General features: G+C 34.8%; 2 protein-coding genes across 16 annotated transcripts in view; both read right to left on the bottom strand.

Annotated features, from left to right (window-relative positions):
- Window positions 1-11,520, bottom strand: part of LOC111699360 (uncharacterized) — a 21,005-nt gene extending 9,485 nt beyond the window's left edge. The window contains exons 1-9 of one of the 6 annotated variants that reach the window (XM_023470016.1): window positions 11,272-11,520; window positions 9,730-10,464; window positions 8,787-9,029; window positions 7,841-7,946; window positions 5,966-7,135; window positions 5,211-5,310; window positions 3,282-4,049; window positions 1,587-3,177; window positions 657-722 (exon numbers count right to left, since the gene is read on the bottom strand). In XM_023470016.1, coding sequence (XP_023325784.1) covers window positions 657-722; window positions 1,587-3,177; window positions 3,282-4,049; window positions 5,211-5,310; window positions 5,966-7,135; window positions 7,841-7,946; window positions 8,787-9,029; window positions 9,730-10,007 — 4,322 coding nt within the window. In that variant the 5' untranslated portion in view covers window positions 10,008-10,464; window positions 11,272-11,520. Of the gene's footprint in view, window positions 1-656; window positions 723-1,586; window positions 3,178-3,281; window positions 4,050-5,210; window positions 5,311-5,965; window positions 7,136-7,840; window positions 7,947-8,786; window positions 9,030-9,729; window positions 11,016-11,271 lie in introns of those variants that run through there. The other 5 variants (XM_023470014.1, XM_023470020.1, XM_023470017.1 and 2 more) reach the window with 5 other exon arrangements.
- Window positions 11,516-20,123, bottom strand: LOC111699361 (LIM and SH3 domain protein F42H10.3). Of its 10 annotated transcripts, none has more exons than XM_023470021.1 (8): window positions 20,022-20,123; window positions 19,502-19,607; window positions 18,232-19,121; window positions 17,325-17,405; window positions 16,646-16,703; window positions 14,460-14,533; window positions 13,607-13,965; window positions 11,516-11,804 (listed from the first exon to the last, which is right to left on the bottom strand). In XM_023470021.1, the coding sequence occupies exons 1-7, from the start codon at window positions 20,049-20,051 to the stop codon at window positions 13,798-13,800; spliced, it is 1,407 nt and encodes a 468-aa protein (XP_023325789.1). In that variant the 5' UTR covers window positions 20,052-20,123; the 3' UTR covers window positions 11,516-11,804; window positions 13,607-13,797. The 10 variants fall into 10 exon arrangements, with proteins under 10 accessions (XP_023325789.1, XP_023325790.1, XP_023325791.1 ...); XM_023470022.1 differs by having other exon boundaries at window positions 13,692-13,965; XM_023470023.1 differs by having other exon boundaries at window positions 11,516-11,772; window positions 13,692-13,965.

Raw genomic sequence — 20,123 nt, 5'->3', positions numbered from 1 at the left:
CATTAATTCACAGACGTTCCCTCTTGAATAGAGGAGGGCATCGTTATATAAACATTTATGAAACCATCGTGCATTAAAGTTAAACTATCTGTACATTATAGCACGTGTGCTATAAAGTTTTGATTGGTTCCGGGATTTTCTCCAAAAAACTTAGGATATTTCCAAAATAATTTTTTCCCTCGCTAAAGCTCAAGACAAAATTAAATCTAATAAGGCTTGAACCTTCTCGATAAAAGAAAATTTCGGTCCAAATAATTTTTAATACTGCAAACCAAAATAACAGTGTTTTAAATAGTTCTTATGATCGCAACTGTTGGCATATGAGGAGTTTCCGTTTGTGTTAAAAAAAATGAAAAGATTTCTAATACAGAGGGGGAAATTACCATGAATGAGAACTTCACGAAAAAAAAGGTTTTGCAGGACTTTTCATGACTCACCCTGTATACCCCTGCAGTCTCTTTATCTATAAATATCAATCTCACGGAAACATTTTAATCGACTATATGTGCCTATATATGCCCATGGCGAAGATGTCGTGTAAATAATTCTGGACTTTATATGTTTGACATTGGATTTTCGGAGACTAAATGTTTGCAGGTTAATTAATAAAATGAATTTGACTGTAGAAATGATTCATGAAAAACTAGTAAACCTGCCTCACAAACATGTTGACTCCTTCCGGGAAAAGGTTCTCATGAACCCAGTCCTCCAAGGGGGAAACACTGAGCAATCAAACTAGTCTTAACTGCAACCAGAGACCAAATTTAAAGAATTTGAACCGCGTCGCTAAACTGACAATAACCGATTCAAATTGAGCGCTGGCTCAAATCTTTAAACACATATTAGAACTTCCAGTTGAACCAACCATGTTTGAACCGCGGCTCAAATTCTTTAAATTCGGCCTGGTAACTTGAAGTTTAGATCTTAAAAGGGACTGTTAAATTATTTGTTGTCAACTTTCTAGACTGACATCACATCCAGGCATCCTTTCTTGATAAAACTAAGAACGAAGACTTCTTTAATATTCCACTGTTTTTAGAGGAAAAGATGGACTTTCATTTTTTAAATTTGGACCCTATATTGCATGGCATTCCAATCCAAAAAGGGTCGATCAAAATCAGTCCTTGGGATCCATTTAATCTTTATGCGGATCCGCTTTGGAAAAAAATGGATCCTGCTATTCATAAACCTTTTTAATAGTTGAGATTTGGACTAAAAGAGCAAAGAATTTCTTTTTACAGTTTTGCCCCTTGGATCCGGATCCGTCGAACCATATATTTTTTCTGGCCCGGATCCTAAGCATTGCCTAAAATTATAGTGCACAGATGATACAGCAAGAACCAAAAAACTGTGGAATACAAGGACGACTTAAAAACTGCAGTTATGATTTTAAATAGTCCTACGAACATGCCACTGCTGTAGACCCATTTCCCATAATATGGGATTTTTAAGGTACTCGCAAAACTATTTGCTTTGTAAATAAAAAACAGATTCTTTTGAAGATTACTTCCTATTCCATAGTTTTCTGGTTCTCACTGTAGTCTCTTTAAAGTTTATTCTTTTTCTTTTGTTTGACTAATTTGTTCCTGTACTTGGATGGTTTGCTGTATCTTCTCTTTGTAGGAATACAGTTTTTATCAGGACAGATAGAGACATCAAATAATCCTTTCCTCTTCTCTTCTTTTCTTTCTTCATCCTGGACTTTGTTATCCAGGACCTTGACCTTCTCATCCTGGACGTTTTCATCCTGGACCTTTTTATCCCGATCCTTCTTATCTTGGACTTTATCATCCAGTACCTTCTCATCCAGGACCTTTTCACTTAAGACCTTCTCATCCTGATGTTTCTTATCCAGGACCTCCTCTCCATGTACCTTCTTGGGGTCACAGACTATATTTGCATGATTGTTTTGTTCAATCACCATATTTAAAGGTTCATCTTGCTCTGGAGTCGTTTCTGCAGATTTATTTGGTACTAAAGATACCTTGGGAGTTTCAGTAAAGGTTATGTTGATGGGTTCAGTTTGCTCTGGGTTATGTTTCTCTGGTTCAATTTGGATTGAAGTCACTGTGTTTGGCCCAAATTGTGCTTGATTTAGATCTACAGGTTGAGGTTTAGCTTGGACTAAAACCAAGTTTTCAAGTTCAAATTGATCTGAAGTCAGATTTTCATGAGTATGGGCTTGGGTCATGTTTTCAGAATTAGCTTTTACTGAAGTAAAGTTATTACTTTTAATTTGTGTGACTGGAGTAATAAAAGTTTTAGAATCTAAAACTTGTTTTTGGATCATGTTTTCAGCAGGGTTATCTTGGTTTGAATTAAGAGCTTCATGTTTAACTTGTGCTGAAGTCAAGTTATGAAGTTTAACTTGTGCTGGAGTCAAGTTATTAAGTTTAACTTGTGCTAAAGTCAAGTTTTCAACAACTTGTGCTGGAGTCAAGTTATCAGGTTCAACTTGTAATAAGGTCAAGTTATCAAGTTCAACTTGTGCTGAAGTCAAGTTATCAACAACTTGTGCTGGAGTCAAGTTATCAAGTTCAACTTGTGCTGGAGTCAAGTTATCAAGTTTAACATGTGCTGGAGTCAAGTTATCAAGTTCGACTTGTGCTGAAGTCAAGTTATCAAGTTCAACTTGTGCTGGAGTCAAGTTACCAAGTTCAACAAGTGCTGGAGTCAAGTTATCAGGTCCCACTTGTGCTGGAGTCAAGCAATCAAGTTCAACTTGTGTTGGAGTCAGATAATTAGGTCCAACTTGTGCTGGAGCCAAATTAGCAGGTTCCACTTGTGCTGGAGCCAAATTATCATGTTCAACTTGTGCTGAAGATGTGTTATTTTTCTCGGGATTCAAAATTTCGACTTTATTTTGGTGTAATCCATTTTCTTGATTATCACTGGATCCATTTTCAAGAGGAGGAATCCCTCTGGATTCATTTTCATAAGGATAAATCATACTGGTATCATTTTGTGGTGGATTTATTACACTGAAAACATTTTCTGTAGTTTCAATATCACTTTCTTTAGTGTGCTTCAAACTGCCCGGTATAGGTTCAACAAAATTTACATTTATATCACACACTTTTTGATCAACAATTTCAGCAGCAATTTCTTGATTAAACGTTTGAAGGAGAGGTACAGCTACAGTTTCTTCAGGTTTATCAGTGAACTGAGGCACACAATCTAAAAATAATTTAGGTTTCACTGTGTTGTTTCTTGCGTATATATTATATTTAATGTTTTCTAAAAGCTATTAAATAAAATGTGTGAATAATGTAAATGCTTACTTTGACTTTGACTCAAGAATCTCTTTAGCATTGCCTTCTTTGGTTTCAGTTTAAAAGCATTGGAAGGATCCTGAGTTTTATTAATCAGAGTTGGAACAAGAACAGGGCCCGGGGTATGGATACAATCCTTGATCAGGGTAGGATCTGAAGTTGGGATACAATTCTTAATCAGGGTAGGGTCTAGTGTAGGGATACAATCCTTTATCAGGGTAGGATCTGGAATAAGTATGAAATCCTTGATCATGGTAGGATCTTTAGTAGTGGTACTGCAATCCATAGTCAGGGTAGGTTCCGGAGTAAGTATAGAATTCTTAATCAGGGAAGGATCTGAAGTATGGATAGAATCATTGATCAGGGTAGGGTCTGGAGTAGGAATACAATCCTTTATCAAGGCAGGATCCGGAGGAGGGATACAATGCTTGATCAGGGTAGGATCTGGAGTAGGGATACAATCCTTGATCATGATAGAGTCTGGAGTAGGAATAAAATCCTTGATAAGGGAAGGATTTGGAGTAGGAATACAATCCCAGGTAGGATCTGAAGTAGGAATACATTCTTTGGTAGGATCTGAAGTAGGGATCCAATCCTTTTTAATCTTATTGGTTTCAGAATAGAAATCCTCAATCTTCTGATGATTAGTCGTGCTGAATAAATCTCCATTGATCTGGGATGAATTGGTGGAAGGATTTGAATCCCCGTTGCTCCCTATCGAACGATCTGGTTGATTTAGTAAACCATTTCTTCGTCTAAAAGACTTCTGCCCTGTAACTAAACATAGATAGAGACGCCACAATAAACATAGAAATTGACATTTATAATTTAAGAAAAAGTTAGTTAAACATTTTTTTTTGTCCGATTTATGAAAATTATGAAGACAGGGACCAGAAATAATGATAAAAAGTAAAGTTACATAAACGTAGTTAGACCAAATGTCTTGTTGGCTTTTTCAATTTAAAGAGAAGTGCTTTAACTTAGTCTACGCAGTTTAACATTTAACAACGTCTCGTTCTTTTATATTTGGTTCCTGTCTTCAAATTTGTGGGAGATTAAAAAGTGGTCGCTTGACACAGGACGGTTTAATAGTGTCCCTGGTGTGAGATTTAATTGACAAAGGACGGATTAATAGTGTCCCTGGTGTGAGATTTAATTGACAAAGGACGGTTTAATAGTGTCCCTAGTGTGAGATTTAATTGACAAAGGACGGTTTAATAGTTTCCCTAGTGTGAGATTTAATTGACAAAAGACAGTTTAATAGTTTCCCTAGTGTGAGATTTAATTGACAAAGGACGGTTTAATAGTGTCACTAGTGTGAGATTTAATTGACAAGGGACGGTTTAATAGTGTCCCTAGTGTGAGATTTAATTGACAAGGGACGGTTTAATAGTGTCCCTGGTGTGAGATTCAATTGACAAGGGACGGTTTAATAGTGTCCCTAGTGTAAGATTTAATTGACAAAGGACGGTTTTAAAATATAATCATTTAATATTTTAAAATGTTATATATATATATATATAAATATATATTAGTGAATCTACATCATATAACTAGAGGAATTAGAGGGAAAAAGGTTTGTTGACATTTTTATTTGATAGATTAGGACTGCTTAAGAGCTTTTTTATTACAAATAATCAACACCTAGCATATTTTGACTATCCAGGCAATAAAATAAGCCAACAAAATTTTTGAACATTTTAATTGGATAAAAAAACAGTAAATATTGAAGGAATGTTCAGGACCTTAATATCCAGTATTGGATCTGGATCCAATTTTTTTCGGAGCGGATCCAAGATCCGGATCCGGATACGCATCAAAATAAAATGGGTCCTAAGCATTGCCTACAACATTATCATTGTTCAAGGGTGTGATAACTATAAAATGTTAACACACCCTTTATCCCCCTCTTTTCTTAGTTGACAGTCATTATTATACCTGAAGAGAGTTTAGGATCTGATCTAGGACGTTTAATGTATTTTCTTAATTTTTTCCAGTTTCTGGTCTTTATTCTTTTCTTCACTGTTGAAGGGGGAGCCTGAAAAAAAAACTATCTTACCAATAGAAATCATTAAATTTAACATTAGACTCTATCAAATTTATCATTCTTCATCATTTGAAGACTTGTGCTATATTATTAAGTTGAGTTTGGCTCAAGTGTTCCAACAAATTTTGTTAGATGAAAATCTTGAATTTCTACAAATGAGCAAAATTTTTGAATAAATATGTTGTAAAATTAATTTTAATTGACCCTCGACAAAGAGAGTGTCAATCGACCCATTTACAGTGGCACCCTGTAAACAAAAAAGAAAATTTTTGCTAAATCTAAAAGTGTAAATTTTTCACAATTTCCTTCTTTTTCTTTGTAACATAAAATCCATAAGTCATATTTAAAGAGAAATCAAAATTGAAAATAGCTAATTTTTAATTAAAAAATAACTAGCATATCTTATTGATCCCATTGTCAAAGAAATGGTTGGAGGTCAACATTTTGAATCAGCCAAGGCACTTTTATAAATAAAGTGTACATTAAAGTTACGTTCTTCTTCAGATATTTTTTTTTACTAATTTATCATTATTTTCTATTTATCATTTATCTTGCGTCATTGAAAATTTTCAAACGATCATGTTCCGGAAAATTTTGTAAAAGCAGAAAAAAGTTAGGTACTGTAAATTTCTTAATGTCAGCTAACCTGAGATACAGAGCATGGATGTTGTTTTCTATCTTCAGATATCTGAACTAACTCTGTCTCTTTCAGACCAGTGTTTGAGTCTGATATGTTTTCTTCTGTTTCTTCTTCTTTCATGATTATTTGAATATCTCCATCTTTTGTCAGATTTAAACCAATCTCTTCCGATTCCAGAATTTCAGTTGAAACAAACTTTTGTCCATCATTGAATTCAGACATTGGTTTACAATTTTCTTCAGCAAGGTTAGGTGATATATGCTGAAACTCAGAAGGTTTTTTAGAAGGTTCATGCTCATGAGCGTCGAAATATTTTTCATGACGCTCAATTTCCAGTATTATATCTTCAAGAATAGAGCTGATTAAGGCATGAGAACACTCTTTTTCGCTTTGAGTCTCCGCCATCTCTTTTGAACTTTTATCATCGAAGATCAACTCCTGATCAGAATCATTTATGGATCTAAGATCAATTTCAGGATTTTGATCCTGATCAAAGATCAGCTCTTGGTCAGGATCAACTTTGGATTTAAGATCATTTCCTGGATCTTGATCCTGATCAAAGATATCTTGGTCAACATCATCTTTGGATTTAAGATCATTTTCTGGATCTAGATCCTGATCAAAGATATCTTGGTCAACATCATCTTTGGATTTAAGATCATTTTCTGGATCTAGATCCTGATCAAAGATATCTTGGGAAAGATCATCTTTTGTTTTAAGATCATTTCCCGGATTTAGATCCTGATCAAAAATCAGCTCTTGGTGTGGATCATCATTGGAATTAAGATCAATTTCTGGATTTTCTTTTTTAAACTCTTCCTCAGGTTTATACCCCTCTTCCATCGATACATTTTCACTTGGCTTGTCTTGAGTGGCTTGAACAACGTCCTCATCAAATAAATCCTGGTCCATCTCAGATCCAATCCTTCCAACATTCTCATCTTGATGATCATAATTGATCCTCTCTTCCTCTTTGATATCCCACTTGAATACAAACTCCTTCCCGATCAGCTCCAGCTCATTCTCTAGCTCGTAGTTCTCCGTCCAGGAGTCGGACTCCAGCATGTCCAGTAGGTCGGTTGTGTCTGGGGGACGGTCCCGGCACCATCGGGGCCAAGGCATAGAATCCAAGTTCTCAATGTAGATTTCTCCGATGCATAGTTTATCATAGGCGTCCTGGGTCAGGGTTACAGGTCGGGCTTAATATCTTATCAAGATTTACAATGATTGCATAGACAAAAAATACAAGTGTTTACTTATTTGTTGAGGGATGGGGGAAGGCGACCCGAACCTGTTTTTCCTCCGACCCGCAGATGACGTCACAAACCGGGATTAAGAAAATTTGCCGGGAGGCAAAACGGGTGAGGGTTGGACGGCATAGGGGTAAGCGCATGCCTCAAATTCCGTTTTGTGACGTCATCTGTGGGTCGGAGGTAAAACGGGTGCGGGTCGCCTTCACCCCCTCGTTAAAGGGGTTAATTTNCTAAAGTACAAAGGAGTTATAAGTGGTCGGCGATTATATCAACACAAGTATGACGACGTCGACTTTTTATTTCATTCTCAGTAAATTTGAAATCATTTTTTTATTAATGTTTAAATAATAGAAAATATTTTCCCTTTTAGGTGACAGTTTTTCTTTTTCTCTTCTTTATAAAAGCTGAATAGAAATTTAAAAATTCAAATTTTATTTCTTTAATTTTATTATTCTACATTATATCCGACGTACTGGAAACTCAGGCTCATTTCAAGTATCGGGCCGACTTAAAACCTGCTAGAGCAAGCGGTATAGCGTACAGTCACATGCAGACAATATAAGGCAAAACAGGACGGTACGCCAAATGAGCAATATCTATATAATAATTTATCCAACCTAAACCCTGCCTTGATCAGTTTATTCTCTGATAGTAGTTTCTTGATCTGGTTTTCCCCGGGAGGATATATCTCCGAGGTTAACCAGCCTGGTCTGGAACTCTTCAGGTCAATCTTACTACTCAGAGTTGTATTTTACAATCACGTCATATATACATTGGTATTGTTCATAAAATATCATCATTCCAGATTTTCAGGAATGTCCTATTGTCATGCTTTAGCCTTAAAGTGATATAAACCCAAGAACGAGACATCTTAGACAGAAGATATACTAAATCAATCACAGATCTCAACCATTTTTGTCCCGGAAACTATAACTTTTTTTTGCTAGAGAAACCGATTCTAAAGGTTTAACCGCTTATAAACTATGTCTGACTAGCTAACTGGAGTGCCCGTCGTCACCCCAGGTTTTTAGTATTTTTTCCAGTCATAGTTACTCCTGCCAGTTAACTACGCTTGATATTGAATTATGATTATTATTGAATTATGATTATTATTGAATTATGATTATTATTGTCAAGCAATTTGGTCCGGACATTTGGCCAGCTATAGCTAACATATTTGCATTTAAATATAATGTAATAAGAGAATACCAACGTGAATATATGTATAAAAATGTCTAGTTTGATAAAAATAAGGATACTTCGTAAAAAACGAACAAGGAAAGAATAAAAAAAAATTCTGGGGGGTGGGGAAACTTTTCATACAGCTTAAATTCTTCAGGCTTGTAAGAGAATCCCAACAAAATCTGAACACTTTCAATAGTACAAAGTAAACTATGTCTAAAGTACAAAGTAAACTATGCCTATAGTACAAAGTAAACTATGTCTAAAGTACAAAGTAAACTATGTCTAAAGTACAAAGTAAACTATGTCTAAAATATCTTTTTTAAAGTGAACATATTTGTTACTCTAAAATCATTTTTCATTAGGTAAAAAACGTCAATTATGTAAAATTCCTCGGGCTGAATTCAATCTTTGAATTCTGAATACTTGTCCAAATCTGTTCTTCCTCTAGCGTATAATCATCTTCTTTCCTGGCGGCCGGCCAAGAAACGTCCATGATGGAGGACAGGTTCAGGTTCTCCAGGTTTCTCAGGAGCTCTTCCTTGTCATTGAGTTCGTCCTCCAGGTCCCAGTTAACGTCCTTTTCGTCGTCCCAGGTCTTCATGTAGAGGAGTTTACCCTTGTTATCCTCAATTCTAGAATTTATTTATTATAAATTTAAAATTCAGTGATGGTGATGGACCAAACCTCTGTAGAGTAAAAAAGTAGACGTTAGTTCCACATTTATGAAAATATATTTCGGTCTGGGTTGACCCTCGTCAATTCTTGAGATTGTTTCTTCACAAAGATTAAAAAGATTATTTATTATAAAAAACGACATTTATCAAACAGTCAAAAGGGATTTTCCCGGAAGGGGGGTGGGCGGGCGGCTTGTATCAAACCTAGTTTTCTCCTTTTCAATGTTTATAAATATTTAAGCAAGTTAATAGATTAATCAAAGATATAAAAAAATAAATATTGATGTCCTCTTAGATTGTTGTCGTAGATGTTTTATTTTTAGAAATAAGCCCTACAAAGCTGACAATTTTTCTGGAACAAATCCAGTGTGGTTTAAGCAAAGAAGTACAACTTGGCAAAGGAATTACACTCATAGGTAAATAAATAAAGATGTGATAAAATGATGGATATTTTAGTGGTCTACGTGATGTTTTTACTCTTTTTGTGAGATTGAAAATGACCCAATTGAACTTATTTTTACGAAAGAAAAACTGAATGAATTGAAAAAAATTACGAAAACTAAAAGAATGGTGCCATCATACAAGAGTAAAAAAAAGCTGAGCAACAGCTTGAAGTAATTTTTTTAGAGAAAGGCGATAATGATTTAAAAAATTTTACCTTTTCTTGAAAGATTGTAGAGGAGTTGGAGAGGGAAGTTTTATTGAAAACTGAATAATTTTCAGTTCGTCTTTTTTCTCCTTTAACTTCCAGAAGTCCTTGTAGTTGGCTGGGAAGGAGGAGAGGGGGATCATGATTACACTGTGGAGGGAGGTCGTGCCACTGGAGGAGGTACTGTCCGGGTTCTGGATTTCTTTCAACATGTTTCCGGTCATATTGCCGAGACTTCCTGTCATTTTGCCAGGGCTTCCGGTCATTTTGCCAGGGCTTCCGGTCATTTTGCCAGGTTGTCAAAAGATTAAAATCTAAATTTTCATCTTTTAATCTAAATCAGAAATTAATCAAAAAACAATAAGAATTATGTCCAAATAATCTAAATGAAAACACATACGTAAATAGAGAGCGGCGTTTACTTGAGGTGGCATTGAAGATTCCCAATGCTTCTCTAAACGCAGAATTGGAGGAATTGTTATAATGCATGCAGACACAATAAAAATTAAAACATTTATACATGTTGTTAAAATAAGGATTCTAACCAGCACCAAAATTCTTTTTAAGACACTCTTCAATTAGAATCTATTTACATAATATCTAACATAATATCATCACACAGTGTAGGACAGTTTATTCAGATCATTTACTATATTATATCAAGCACTTTTACATAAATTTGTTCTGATGTACTCCTTCGTTTGATTTAGACAATTTAGTTAAAATCAAGATACAATTTGTAACCTCAAATGATACAATTTGTAACCTCAAATGATACAATTTGTAACCTCAAATGATACAATTTGTAACCTCAAATGATACAATTTGTAACTTCAAATGATACAATTTGTAACCTCAAATGATACAATTTGTAACCTCAAATGATACTTGTTCGGAAAATTTCTGGGCCAAGCACTGCGTCCATCAGATGAAGATGTTTTGGGTTAGATTAGGTTAAGACCATCTTTGGGCCGAGCACCGCGGCTGTGACAGGGCTAAAAGGTTTAGAAGATTTTTGAGGTTGCATATTGTAAGAATATGATGATTAATACTTTAACTGCAATATGTATAGTTAACTGTATCAAGTCTTACATAAAGCTATTTGAACTCTTAAAAATCGATTTGAGAACGATATCATTTAAAAAACCGTTAAATTATCTGCAATAATATTAATAATAATAATAATACTCCTCTTATTTTTACAGAAGGAGAAAGGTGGAATACTTATATACAACCATACATGTATTATAGATCGTTAGTAAGGCATTCAACAAGACGGGGGGGGGGGGGGGGGGGGGGGGGGGGGGGGGGGGGAGGGGGTCTTTAAATATATGTTCAATAGGAAATACAAAATCAATTGCAAAAAATATTTAAAATATAATTTTAATAGAACATACAAATTTAACTGTAAAAAACCTTAAGACTCTTGGAGTAAATTTAAAATTAGATTTTAGTTCAAATAATTAAAATCAAATAACCCACGAAACCAAAATTTTTGAAGGCAATGTACATTTTGAAAAATATCACCAGTCAAAGAATAAAATAATTAACCTTTTTTTTAACAAAATAAATAATAAGTCACGGAAGACATGGGTCAAGCATAAGTTACATAAAATAAACAAATTATGTCTTATATATATATATAGCATGCATAATACAGATTCTAAAAGTTAAAAGCAAATTTACAAATGCATAATTGTTATTTAAAGGTAGCTCGTGACTGATAAAACTGATTTTTTTCAAATCTGATTTTTCAACAAAAATAGGAACATGTCCAAAAATATATTAAGTTTTAAATTAAAGGGCATTCTGTAAATACATTAAATAATTTAAATTTGGCAAGAGACAATTTTTACTTTATGTATAATGTAAAACTAGTAGCTATTTTGCTATAAAAAGATATAGGCTTCTTTCTTCGGACAACCTGAATAGGTATAAGAATAATTACATTTTTACAAGAAATGCATTTTAAGAGATTTTCTAGAGTTTCGCGCATTTATGGATCTAAAAAGTTAGCGGATTTTCCGGCACATTGTGGATTTCAGCATTCAACTAACAGAGACATCTCAGGTTTGTTACAGATTCTGAAAGCAGACTTTGTTGTGTAGTTTAGACTGAAAAAATGTGTTTGTTCAAAAGTTTTCGTACGTTTATTAGGAAACCTGAAACGTTTTGAGCTTTTCTGCATAATTATTATAATCATATGATAAATTTATTAATGTAGAATTAACAAATATAAAGAAATCAACCATATAAACAATGTTTTATAGGTATTAAACCACAAATGATAAAAAATAAAGCACATTTTGATGTATAAATCTATTTTTTCTCCACTATTCGTCCATAGAGGCTGAAATGTACAAGGTTCAGATACTTTTTATGAAATACCTTAAATATACTGAAATGTTTTGTTAAGGGTTTAAATATTTTAAAGCTCATTAACCAGAGGCTGAATTGATAAATTTGAGCTGCAGCTTGAATTTGAGACGCGGTTCAATTATGGTTGGTTCCACTCAAATTGTTTTCAATGTTTCAAGGTCTAAGCCGGCGCTCAATTGAAATCAGTTTTAGGAGGATTTGAGACGCGGCTTAAATTCATTAAATTCGGACTCGGGTTAAGCCTTATAGAAGACAAAGTATTTCTTAAAGTTACAATGTTACTCTAAGAGCCCTTAACAGTTTAATCGTCAATCAAAAGAAGCAAAGATAAAAATCGACATCTAAATAATAAAAATATCTTGTGATCAGGTCATGGGCTTGAAAATTACTTTGGTGGACAGCCAGAAAGGTTAAAGAACAATGAAGGTGGCTGAATCTCCACTGCAAAACAATGTAGGTGGCTGAATCTGCACTGCAAAAACAATGTAGGTGGCTGAATCTGCACTGCAAAACAATGTAGGTGGCTGAATCTGCACTGCAAAAACAATGTAGGTGGCTGAATCTGCACTGCAAAAACGGCTAAGATGCACATTGCACACGTTTCATTTAAACACAAACATATTTTTCCGATTGAAAAACTTTTCTTTGTAACAAATGCTCTAATGTTGCTTATAGTGGTCAAGGATATAATGCAAGGAAAGTTTTTTCAGAGGTGTACGCATCTTTTGTACTGTAGTGTACTAGCTCTAGGTGGTAATGTAAACACAAGACGGGAGTCGAAGCCTGACATGGGATCCATCTTTCATACAAAAAATAAATGAAATATTCTGGTCAGAAGAAACTATTATGTGCATAATCAAAATTATCAAAATTTAATGCTTTTAACCTCCTCGGATACTAAACGAACACTGATGCATCTATTCTTGTTTACAAATTCCGCCCAAAGAGAACTGGTTTCAATATGTACTCTTATTGAATCTTAACGTTCCTCTTGTGTCAAATATTTGTGCTGCAGTGGTGGTCTAGCCTGATATGTGAAGATTCAACAGACCCAAAATCTGAATCTTAATGTGCACCTAATTAATTCGCAAACCTTAGACTTACTCACAAGAAATTTTTATTTTACAGCTAATGTAGGTTTTTTCTTTTGATTGTATCTTAAAGAAATACTTAAATATGGCTTTACCTGGTTAATGAGCTCTAAAATATTTCAGTGTATTCAAGGTATTTCATAAGAAGTGTCTAAACCTTTTACATTTCAGCCTCTTATGGACAAATAGTGGAGAAAACAAAGATTTACGCATCAAAATGTGCTTTATTTTTTATCATTTGTGGTTTAATACCTAAAAAACATTGTTTATATGGTTGATTTCTTTATATTTGTCAATTCTACATTGATAAATTTATCATATGATTATAATATTTAAGCAGAAAAGCTCAAATCACTTTGGATTGCCTAATAATCTCATGAAAACTTTAGTCAACGCCTTTTTTGAGTCTAAACTACACAACAAAGTTTGAATGATATTTTCTCAAAAAGGACTCGACAGGGATTTCTAAAAATCTACATGCTAGGTCTAGACTTAGTCTACTTTCAGAATCTGAAAAAAACTCAGGTGTCTCTGTTTTTAAAACCTACTCCATAGCTGAGGTGAACGGTGATTTCCAATCATTGGCGGCTTTCTGGTTTACGGATATTTAAAGGTTGACCGGCTCAACGTAGTTAGCCGGCAGCATACCAGACTGGTTGGTCCTATGAACCGTTCCAGTCATCCAACCTTCGTCAATAAATACAGCGTTAACGATGATGTCCCCGTCCTTGAAGGACACCTCGTCATTATCCTGGGCCTCGTAGTCGTACATCGCCTAGAAAGAAACAGAAATAATTTTAAAATAGAAAATGTAAAAAAAAAATAAAAAATTAGTTAAACTTTTCCACAAAGCTCTTAAAAACTTACAAAGGTGTTAGGTACTTTCCCAAAGGCATTTTTTCACCAAGGGCAACTTCCCAAGTGATAATTTTCCAAATAGAAACTTCCCAAATGTGCAATTTTCCCAACGGCAACGTCCCAAACGCACATTGAAGGTTATGGATAGGCCTCCCCAGGGCTGCAAGAAGGGCCAAGCGCTGGTACTAGAGCAGGTTAGGGGGCTCAGTCTAGAACAAACTTAGGAAGTTGTCGCTTGGGAAATTGCATAATTGTGAAGTTGAACTTGGAAAAATACCCTTGCAAAGTTGCCGCTTGGTAAAATAAAATTGGGAAAGTACCTAAATTCGTTAAAAATGTTCCCATAATCTGTGAAATTAGATTTGTGTTTAAAGACACAGGATTGTTAAGAATTTACGACTAAGAATTTACCTGATAGCATCTATTCCCCTGCCTAGAGGATGGAGGCTGCTGCTGGGGGCCTCCTCCTCGACCTCCTACTCCTCCTGCAACAATTAAAACATGAAATAAAGATATCAAAGCAGGAGTACTTATATGTATATATTTTTTCACTTAATATAATCAACCCCGTCTTCAGAAATTATTATATTCCCCCTCAGCCCTCACACCAGGAGGCAAAAAGTTTAAATTAATAATAATTATAAACATAGGTTCTGACAATGGGGGGTGCTTCTAAGTGTTCTCAAGTAATATTGATTAATTGATTGAAATAATATTTTTCTCAAAATTTGTAATGCTAACAGTCATATCTACAGTTCCCAGGAAGCTGTAGACAAGAAAAACTAGTCTGGTATGCCCTGAATATTCAGAATGAAATGAGGAATACGAATGACTTAAAAGGATAAAAATTTAGTTAAAGGTAAAAATATTAGAAAAGTAAAGACAAATAGCTAGTTAATGTAGATTTTTTCAATCCTGTCCCCCCCCCCCCCATCTTGCGGAGCCAGGCATAACTCTATAAGGAATTTACAACATTTAAAGCAGTTCTTAGGATCCGGATCCGTTGGATCCACAAGATTTTGTCTTCCTGAATCCGTATCCGCAAAAATATCCAAGTGGCACAATATCAACCAAAAACTGAAAAAAAAAACTCTCAAACCCCAAATCTGAATTGTTGAAAAAAAGAGAAATCATCAAGTTTTAGCATACAAATAAGCGGAAATAAAGAAGAAAATAATTTAACAATTCTGCTTTGTCAAAATAATTCAGAAAATCTTTAAGAAATGTTCATGATCTGGATCCATCTTTTCGAATTCGGATCCAGGATCCGCATCAAACTTAAATGGATCCTTAGCACTGATTTAATCAAGCTTAACAAATCAATTGCCCAGTTTTGTCGTAGTAAAACGGAAAACCATGTGTGTGTAGTGTGGACTAAAGAATCAAGTCTAGATAGTATCAAGTTTTAATATGAAAATCCTAACACGGATGTTTCTTCATTTTTATGACTTCTTAATTCTCTCTGAACAGGATTAGAACAATAATACTCCATTGCACGTTTAACAGATCATGTAACTGTTGTTATTCTGTCAGAGTTGTAATATTTTTTTTAGTAGTCTATAGAGGGAGGGGGGGGGATTCTACAATTGCTTGATGTTCAATTGGAATAGAAATGGACTTGGATAATGATTTTCACACAACCCATAAAAAAAGACGACAATTTGAAAATAAAAAATTTAAGTTACCATGCCGGTTTTTGTGCCTTATTTAGCAATTTTTTTTTATTAAAATAGTTTAATATCAAATTAAACACCGAATTCAGAAACGTTAACATTATTAAAATTCATTTAAAATTACAGATTTTTCTTTTACTGGATTACTGGCATATTTTTCTTTTACTGGATTACTGGAATATTTTTCTTTTACTGGATTACTGGAATATTTTTCTTTTTGACTGGATTACTGGAATATTTTTCTTTTACTGGATTACTGGAATATTTTTCATTTACTGGATTACAGGAATATTTTTTTTACTGGTTTACTGGAATATTTTTCTTTTACTGGATTACTGAAATATTTTTCTTTTACTGGATTACTGGAATATTTTTCGCTGGAAGATCACTTTTGTGACATTTTCAGGGAGCCAATATATCTTTTTTGTTTCTACTGATAGTGCATTAAGTTAAACCAGGGATCTGGGCGTCCCTGACACCTTCACCAGGGATCTGGGCGTCCCTGACATCACATTGGAGAAAAAGATTATTTAAGCTAACAAATTCCCCGACAATATAAAGAGATTTTCTTGTCGATTTTAATTTCCTGGATCCTGGATCCGCCCAGCGAAAAAGAAGGATCCGGATCCAGGTCATGAAAAATGAGCATAAGTTAAGATTTGAAGATTTTTATTAGAAAAAAAGGAGAATTATCAAATAAATTTTTTTTTCTGGGCTGCAACTCGATGCAACCATTCAGAAATAAAGAAATTTATAAAAATTCTTTTTTTCAACAAACCATAATTGGGGTTTGTGAGACCAAACAGTATTTTTTCAACACTTTTGATTGATATTTTGCCCCTTGGATCCTAAGAACTACTTTTTCAATTTCTTTAACTGACTAATTTTTCTTTGCTGTGATATTTTCTGTGCAGATTTTTTCACCTGTATGTGAATGCTGTTGCGGTTGCTGTTGAGTGTTTGAAGAGATTCTTCTTTGATCCTGAAATCATTCATTTTAGGATCTTAGTCAATCAATCAATCATTTTAGCATTTCAGTCAATCAATCAATCATTTTAGGATTTTAGTCAATCAATCAATCATTTTAGGATTTTAGTCAATCAATCATTTTAGGATTTTAGTCAATCAATCATTTTAGGATTTTAGTCAATCAATCAATCAATCAAATACAGGGTTGTATATTTTCACGAAAAAAAATTTACCCTTTTAAAAATAATTTTACTCCCAATAAGATATGCATGCCGTCACATACTTTTTTTGGGGTTTATTTTCTGAATTTTGGAAACAAATGATTTTCGGGTAAAAAGTATGAACAAATATAAAAACAGTTGCCTTTAGATGAAGGATAAGCTTACATTATACTGGTGACTAGAAGGATAAGCTTACATTATACTGGTGACTAGAAGGATAAGCTTACATTATACTGGTGACGAGAAGGATAAGCTTACATTATACTGGTGACTAGAAGGATATGCTTACATTATACTGGTGACTAGAAGGATAAGCTTATATTATACTGGTGACTAGAAGGATAAGCTTACATTATACTGGTGACTAGAAGGAAAAGCTTACATTATACTGGTGACTAGAAGGATAAGCTTACATTATATTGGTGACTAGAAGGATGTTGGGATGAAGATGAAGGTTTAGAATTATATCCTGCTCCGGTCGGCTGCGCGGGATTCTAAAAGTATCAGAATCTTAGAGATTTAAAATAAAATAATAACTATCAGTTTTGATCTAATAATCAGAAGTTTCAGAATATCGGGGAATTTACAAAACGTTTTGGCATTAAAGTTTTTCTGCACAAAATATTTCCTTAAAAACGTTTCTACCCCAAAACGTTTCCAGCACAAAACGTTTCCTGCCACAAAAAGTTGCCTAAACAAAATGTTTCCAACGAAAAAAACGTTTCCTCACATTACATTTCCACCAAAAAACGTTTCCTAACATTACATTTCCATCACAAAACGTTTCCTGCTGCAAAACTGGATGTAACCTTCAACAAAAAGCTTCAATTATCAACGTTTCCTTAAAAAATGTTTCCTAACACAAAATGTATCGTGTCCCAAAATATTTCCTGTCAAGTTTCCATTTACAAAATATGAACTGTTTCTTCAGTTTAATCTTTATGGAGGATAGTATGAGGAGACATTTAGTGGAGTTTAAAACAGGAAACACTTTGTAGTGGGAAACGTTTTGTGTCGGGAGTCGTTTTAAGAAGGAAACGTTTTGTGGGGAAACGTTTTGTGACAAGAAGCATTGTGGATAAACATTCTGCGTGGACATCTTTTGTGGTGAAACGTATACAAGTGCTCCAGAATTTTGACAAATCCACAACCGATACAAAATAAAATCCAAAATCTATAAATCCAATCCAAACTCCAAAAAAATCCAATCAAAAATCCAATTCAATCCCAATATGAGTCAAACTATCTTACACAAAACATTGCTTTACAAATAAAAGAAAACTACAGAGAACAATTTTAAAAATTCAAAAAAGAACGAACCTGATAAGCCATTTGCCTCATTTGCTGTTGCTGTAACTGCTGTTGTTGAATTTGCTGTTGTTGAAGTTGTTGCTGTTGAAGTTGATGCCGTTGCATCTGTTGTTGCCGTAACTGTTGTTGCTGAATATGCTGCTGCTGAATAAGTTGTTGTTGTTGTTGCATCTGGTGTTGATGTTGCTGTTGAGGTGGGTTGGCGTAGGGTGGCGGTTGATTTCTGTTGCTAGCAGGGGTAGATCTACTGGCGGGCTGGTTGGTAGTTGTGAAACCGCCGGCGGCAGACCGAGCTGGTGGCGGGACAGAGTTATATCCATAATCTTGCGACACTCTGCCGTGATCTTGGGACATCCTCCCATGATCCTGAGACATCCTTCCATGATCTTGTGACACCCTACCGTGATCCTGCGACGGTCTTCCATGATCTTGTAACACCCTACCGTAATCCTGCGACGGTCTTCCATGATCTTGTGGCAGTCGAACTTGTTCTTGATGGGGTAGAACCTGATCGATCGAAATACGTCCATGATCCTCAGAGATCACACCGTGATTCATATTTTTTACAGGCTCTGGTGCAACAAACTCAGACTGATAGGTTTTTGTGTTCTCCCCCCCTCCCTGGAGACTTCGTTTCTTCTCCATATCCTCCCTGTGCCCCTTGACGTCGTGGTAAGTGATGTTGCTGATGACGTCGGAGTTTGCTTTGATTCTCAAGGTCTCAGGGTCATCAGCGATCTGTGTAAACTTTCCTTTTGTTGCCTCAAACTCTGCATGATACTTGACATTTGACTGAACTTTGCTGTTCTCCGCCAGGCGTTTATTTTCTGGCGTATCCGCCACAACTGTGGCCTTCGCCTTGGGTACATGTGCCCCACAGTATGGTAGCTTGTCAAACCCTGATCATTTTCAGCATTCACATTGGTTTTTTCAGGGGAAAATAACTGATTACTTGTCACAAAGCTTGATTTTACTTATATATATGGCATCCAATTTTAGAACTTTTGTGTGAGAATCTAGGGGACAAGCATTGATCAAAATAAAAAATAAAAATAACATTTAACATTTAACAGGAAAGAGGAGAAGAAAACCAAAAATTTAGAAAAATTAAAGAGTACATTTTAAAAATTAGCTGTAAAATAAAATTTTGGACATCAACTATGCGGCAAGCCCTATTTTTTTGATACTATCAACCCCAAACCCATTTATTTTCTCCAATCAGCAAAATAATGATTTTTCCAAACGAAGTTTCGGCGACAAGTTAATTGTGTCTGCGTCCCTTTATAGTTCTTCATGTTCAAGGTCATGTTGCAGACCTGACACTTGAAGCACGTCTTGTGCCAAACCTTCTCCAAACATTTCAATTCCTCCACTGGATAAACCGTCTACACCAAGAACCACATATTTGTAATATAAGAAAGTAGACAGTTAAGTCTTCAGATTTTGTATCAAGATTATCTATTAAACAAACTAACCTGTGGTCGCAGCGCTCGGTCCAGAAAGTTTCTGAACCTATCCTAACCCTAAATAAATACTAATTTAATTGAAAATTGTTGAAAAAGTGGTCATGTACAAAATTGATAGGAGGGGGGGGGGGGTCCAAAAATCGTTCTTTAGGACGGACCCAACTGTCTCTAAAATTTAAACTATCGTAAAATTTTGAAAAAAATCTAAGCAAAAATTGTTAACTCGCAAACTTTTCTTGTTATCGTTTTGACGAACAGAAACAATAAAAAGTTTAAATAGAAAATGGGCGCGAAGCGCTCTGGTAGCCTAGTTATTAATATGTGCAAACTTTCCTTATCACACTTGGCGCATTTTTTACTCATCTTGTCACCTACTTAACATCGGTGATGGTAAGAGAAACAGATAACTAACTTCTGAAAATTAATTAACAATTA

The sequence above is a fragment of the Eurytemora carolleeae genome, unplaced genomic scaffold (assembly GCF_000591075.1).
Source record: "Eurytemora carolleeae unplaced genomic scaffold, Eaff_2.0 scaffold356, whole genome shotgun sequence".
NCBI lineage: Eukaryota > Metazoa > Arthropoda > Copepoda > Calanoida > Temoridae > Eurytemora > Eurytemora carolleeae.
The sequence above is the reverse complement of the archived record's forward strand: the minus strand, read 5'-3'. Positions and strand labels throughout refer to the sequence as shown.

Bases quoted from the DNA above. Each gene is read 5' to 3' on its own strand.
- LOC111699361 (XM_023470021.1), bottom strand. From the start codon at position 20,051: ATGAGTAAAAAATGCGCCAAGTGTGATAAG. The intron at 19,608-20,021 runs GAAAGTTTGCAC...TTCTTGGTGTAG, and splicing joins AATGCGCCAAGTGTGATAAG to ACGGTTTATCCAGTGGAGGA. The intron at 16,704-17,324 runs GTAAGCTTATCC...GAATGATTTCAG, and splicing joins CTTCTAGTCACCAATATAAT to GATCAAAGAAGAATCTCTTC.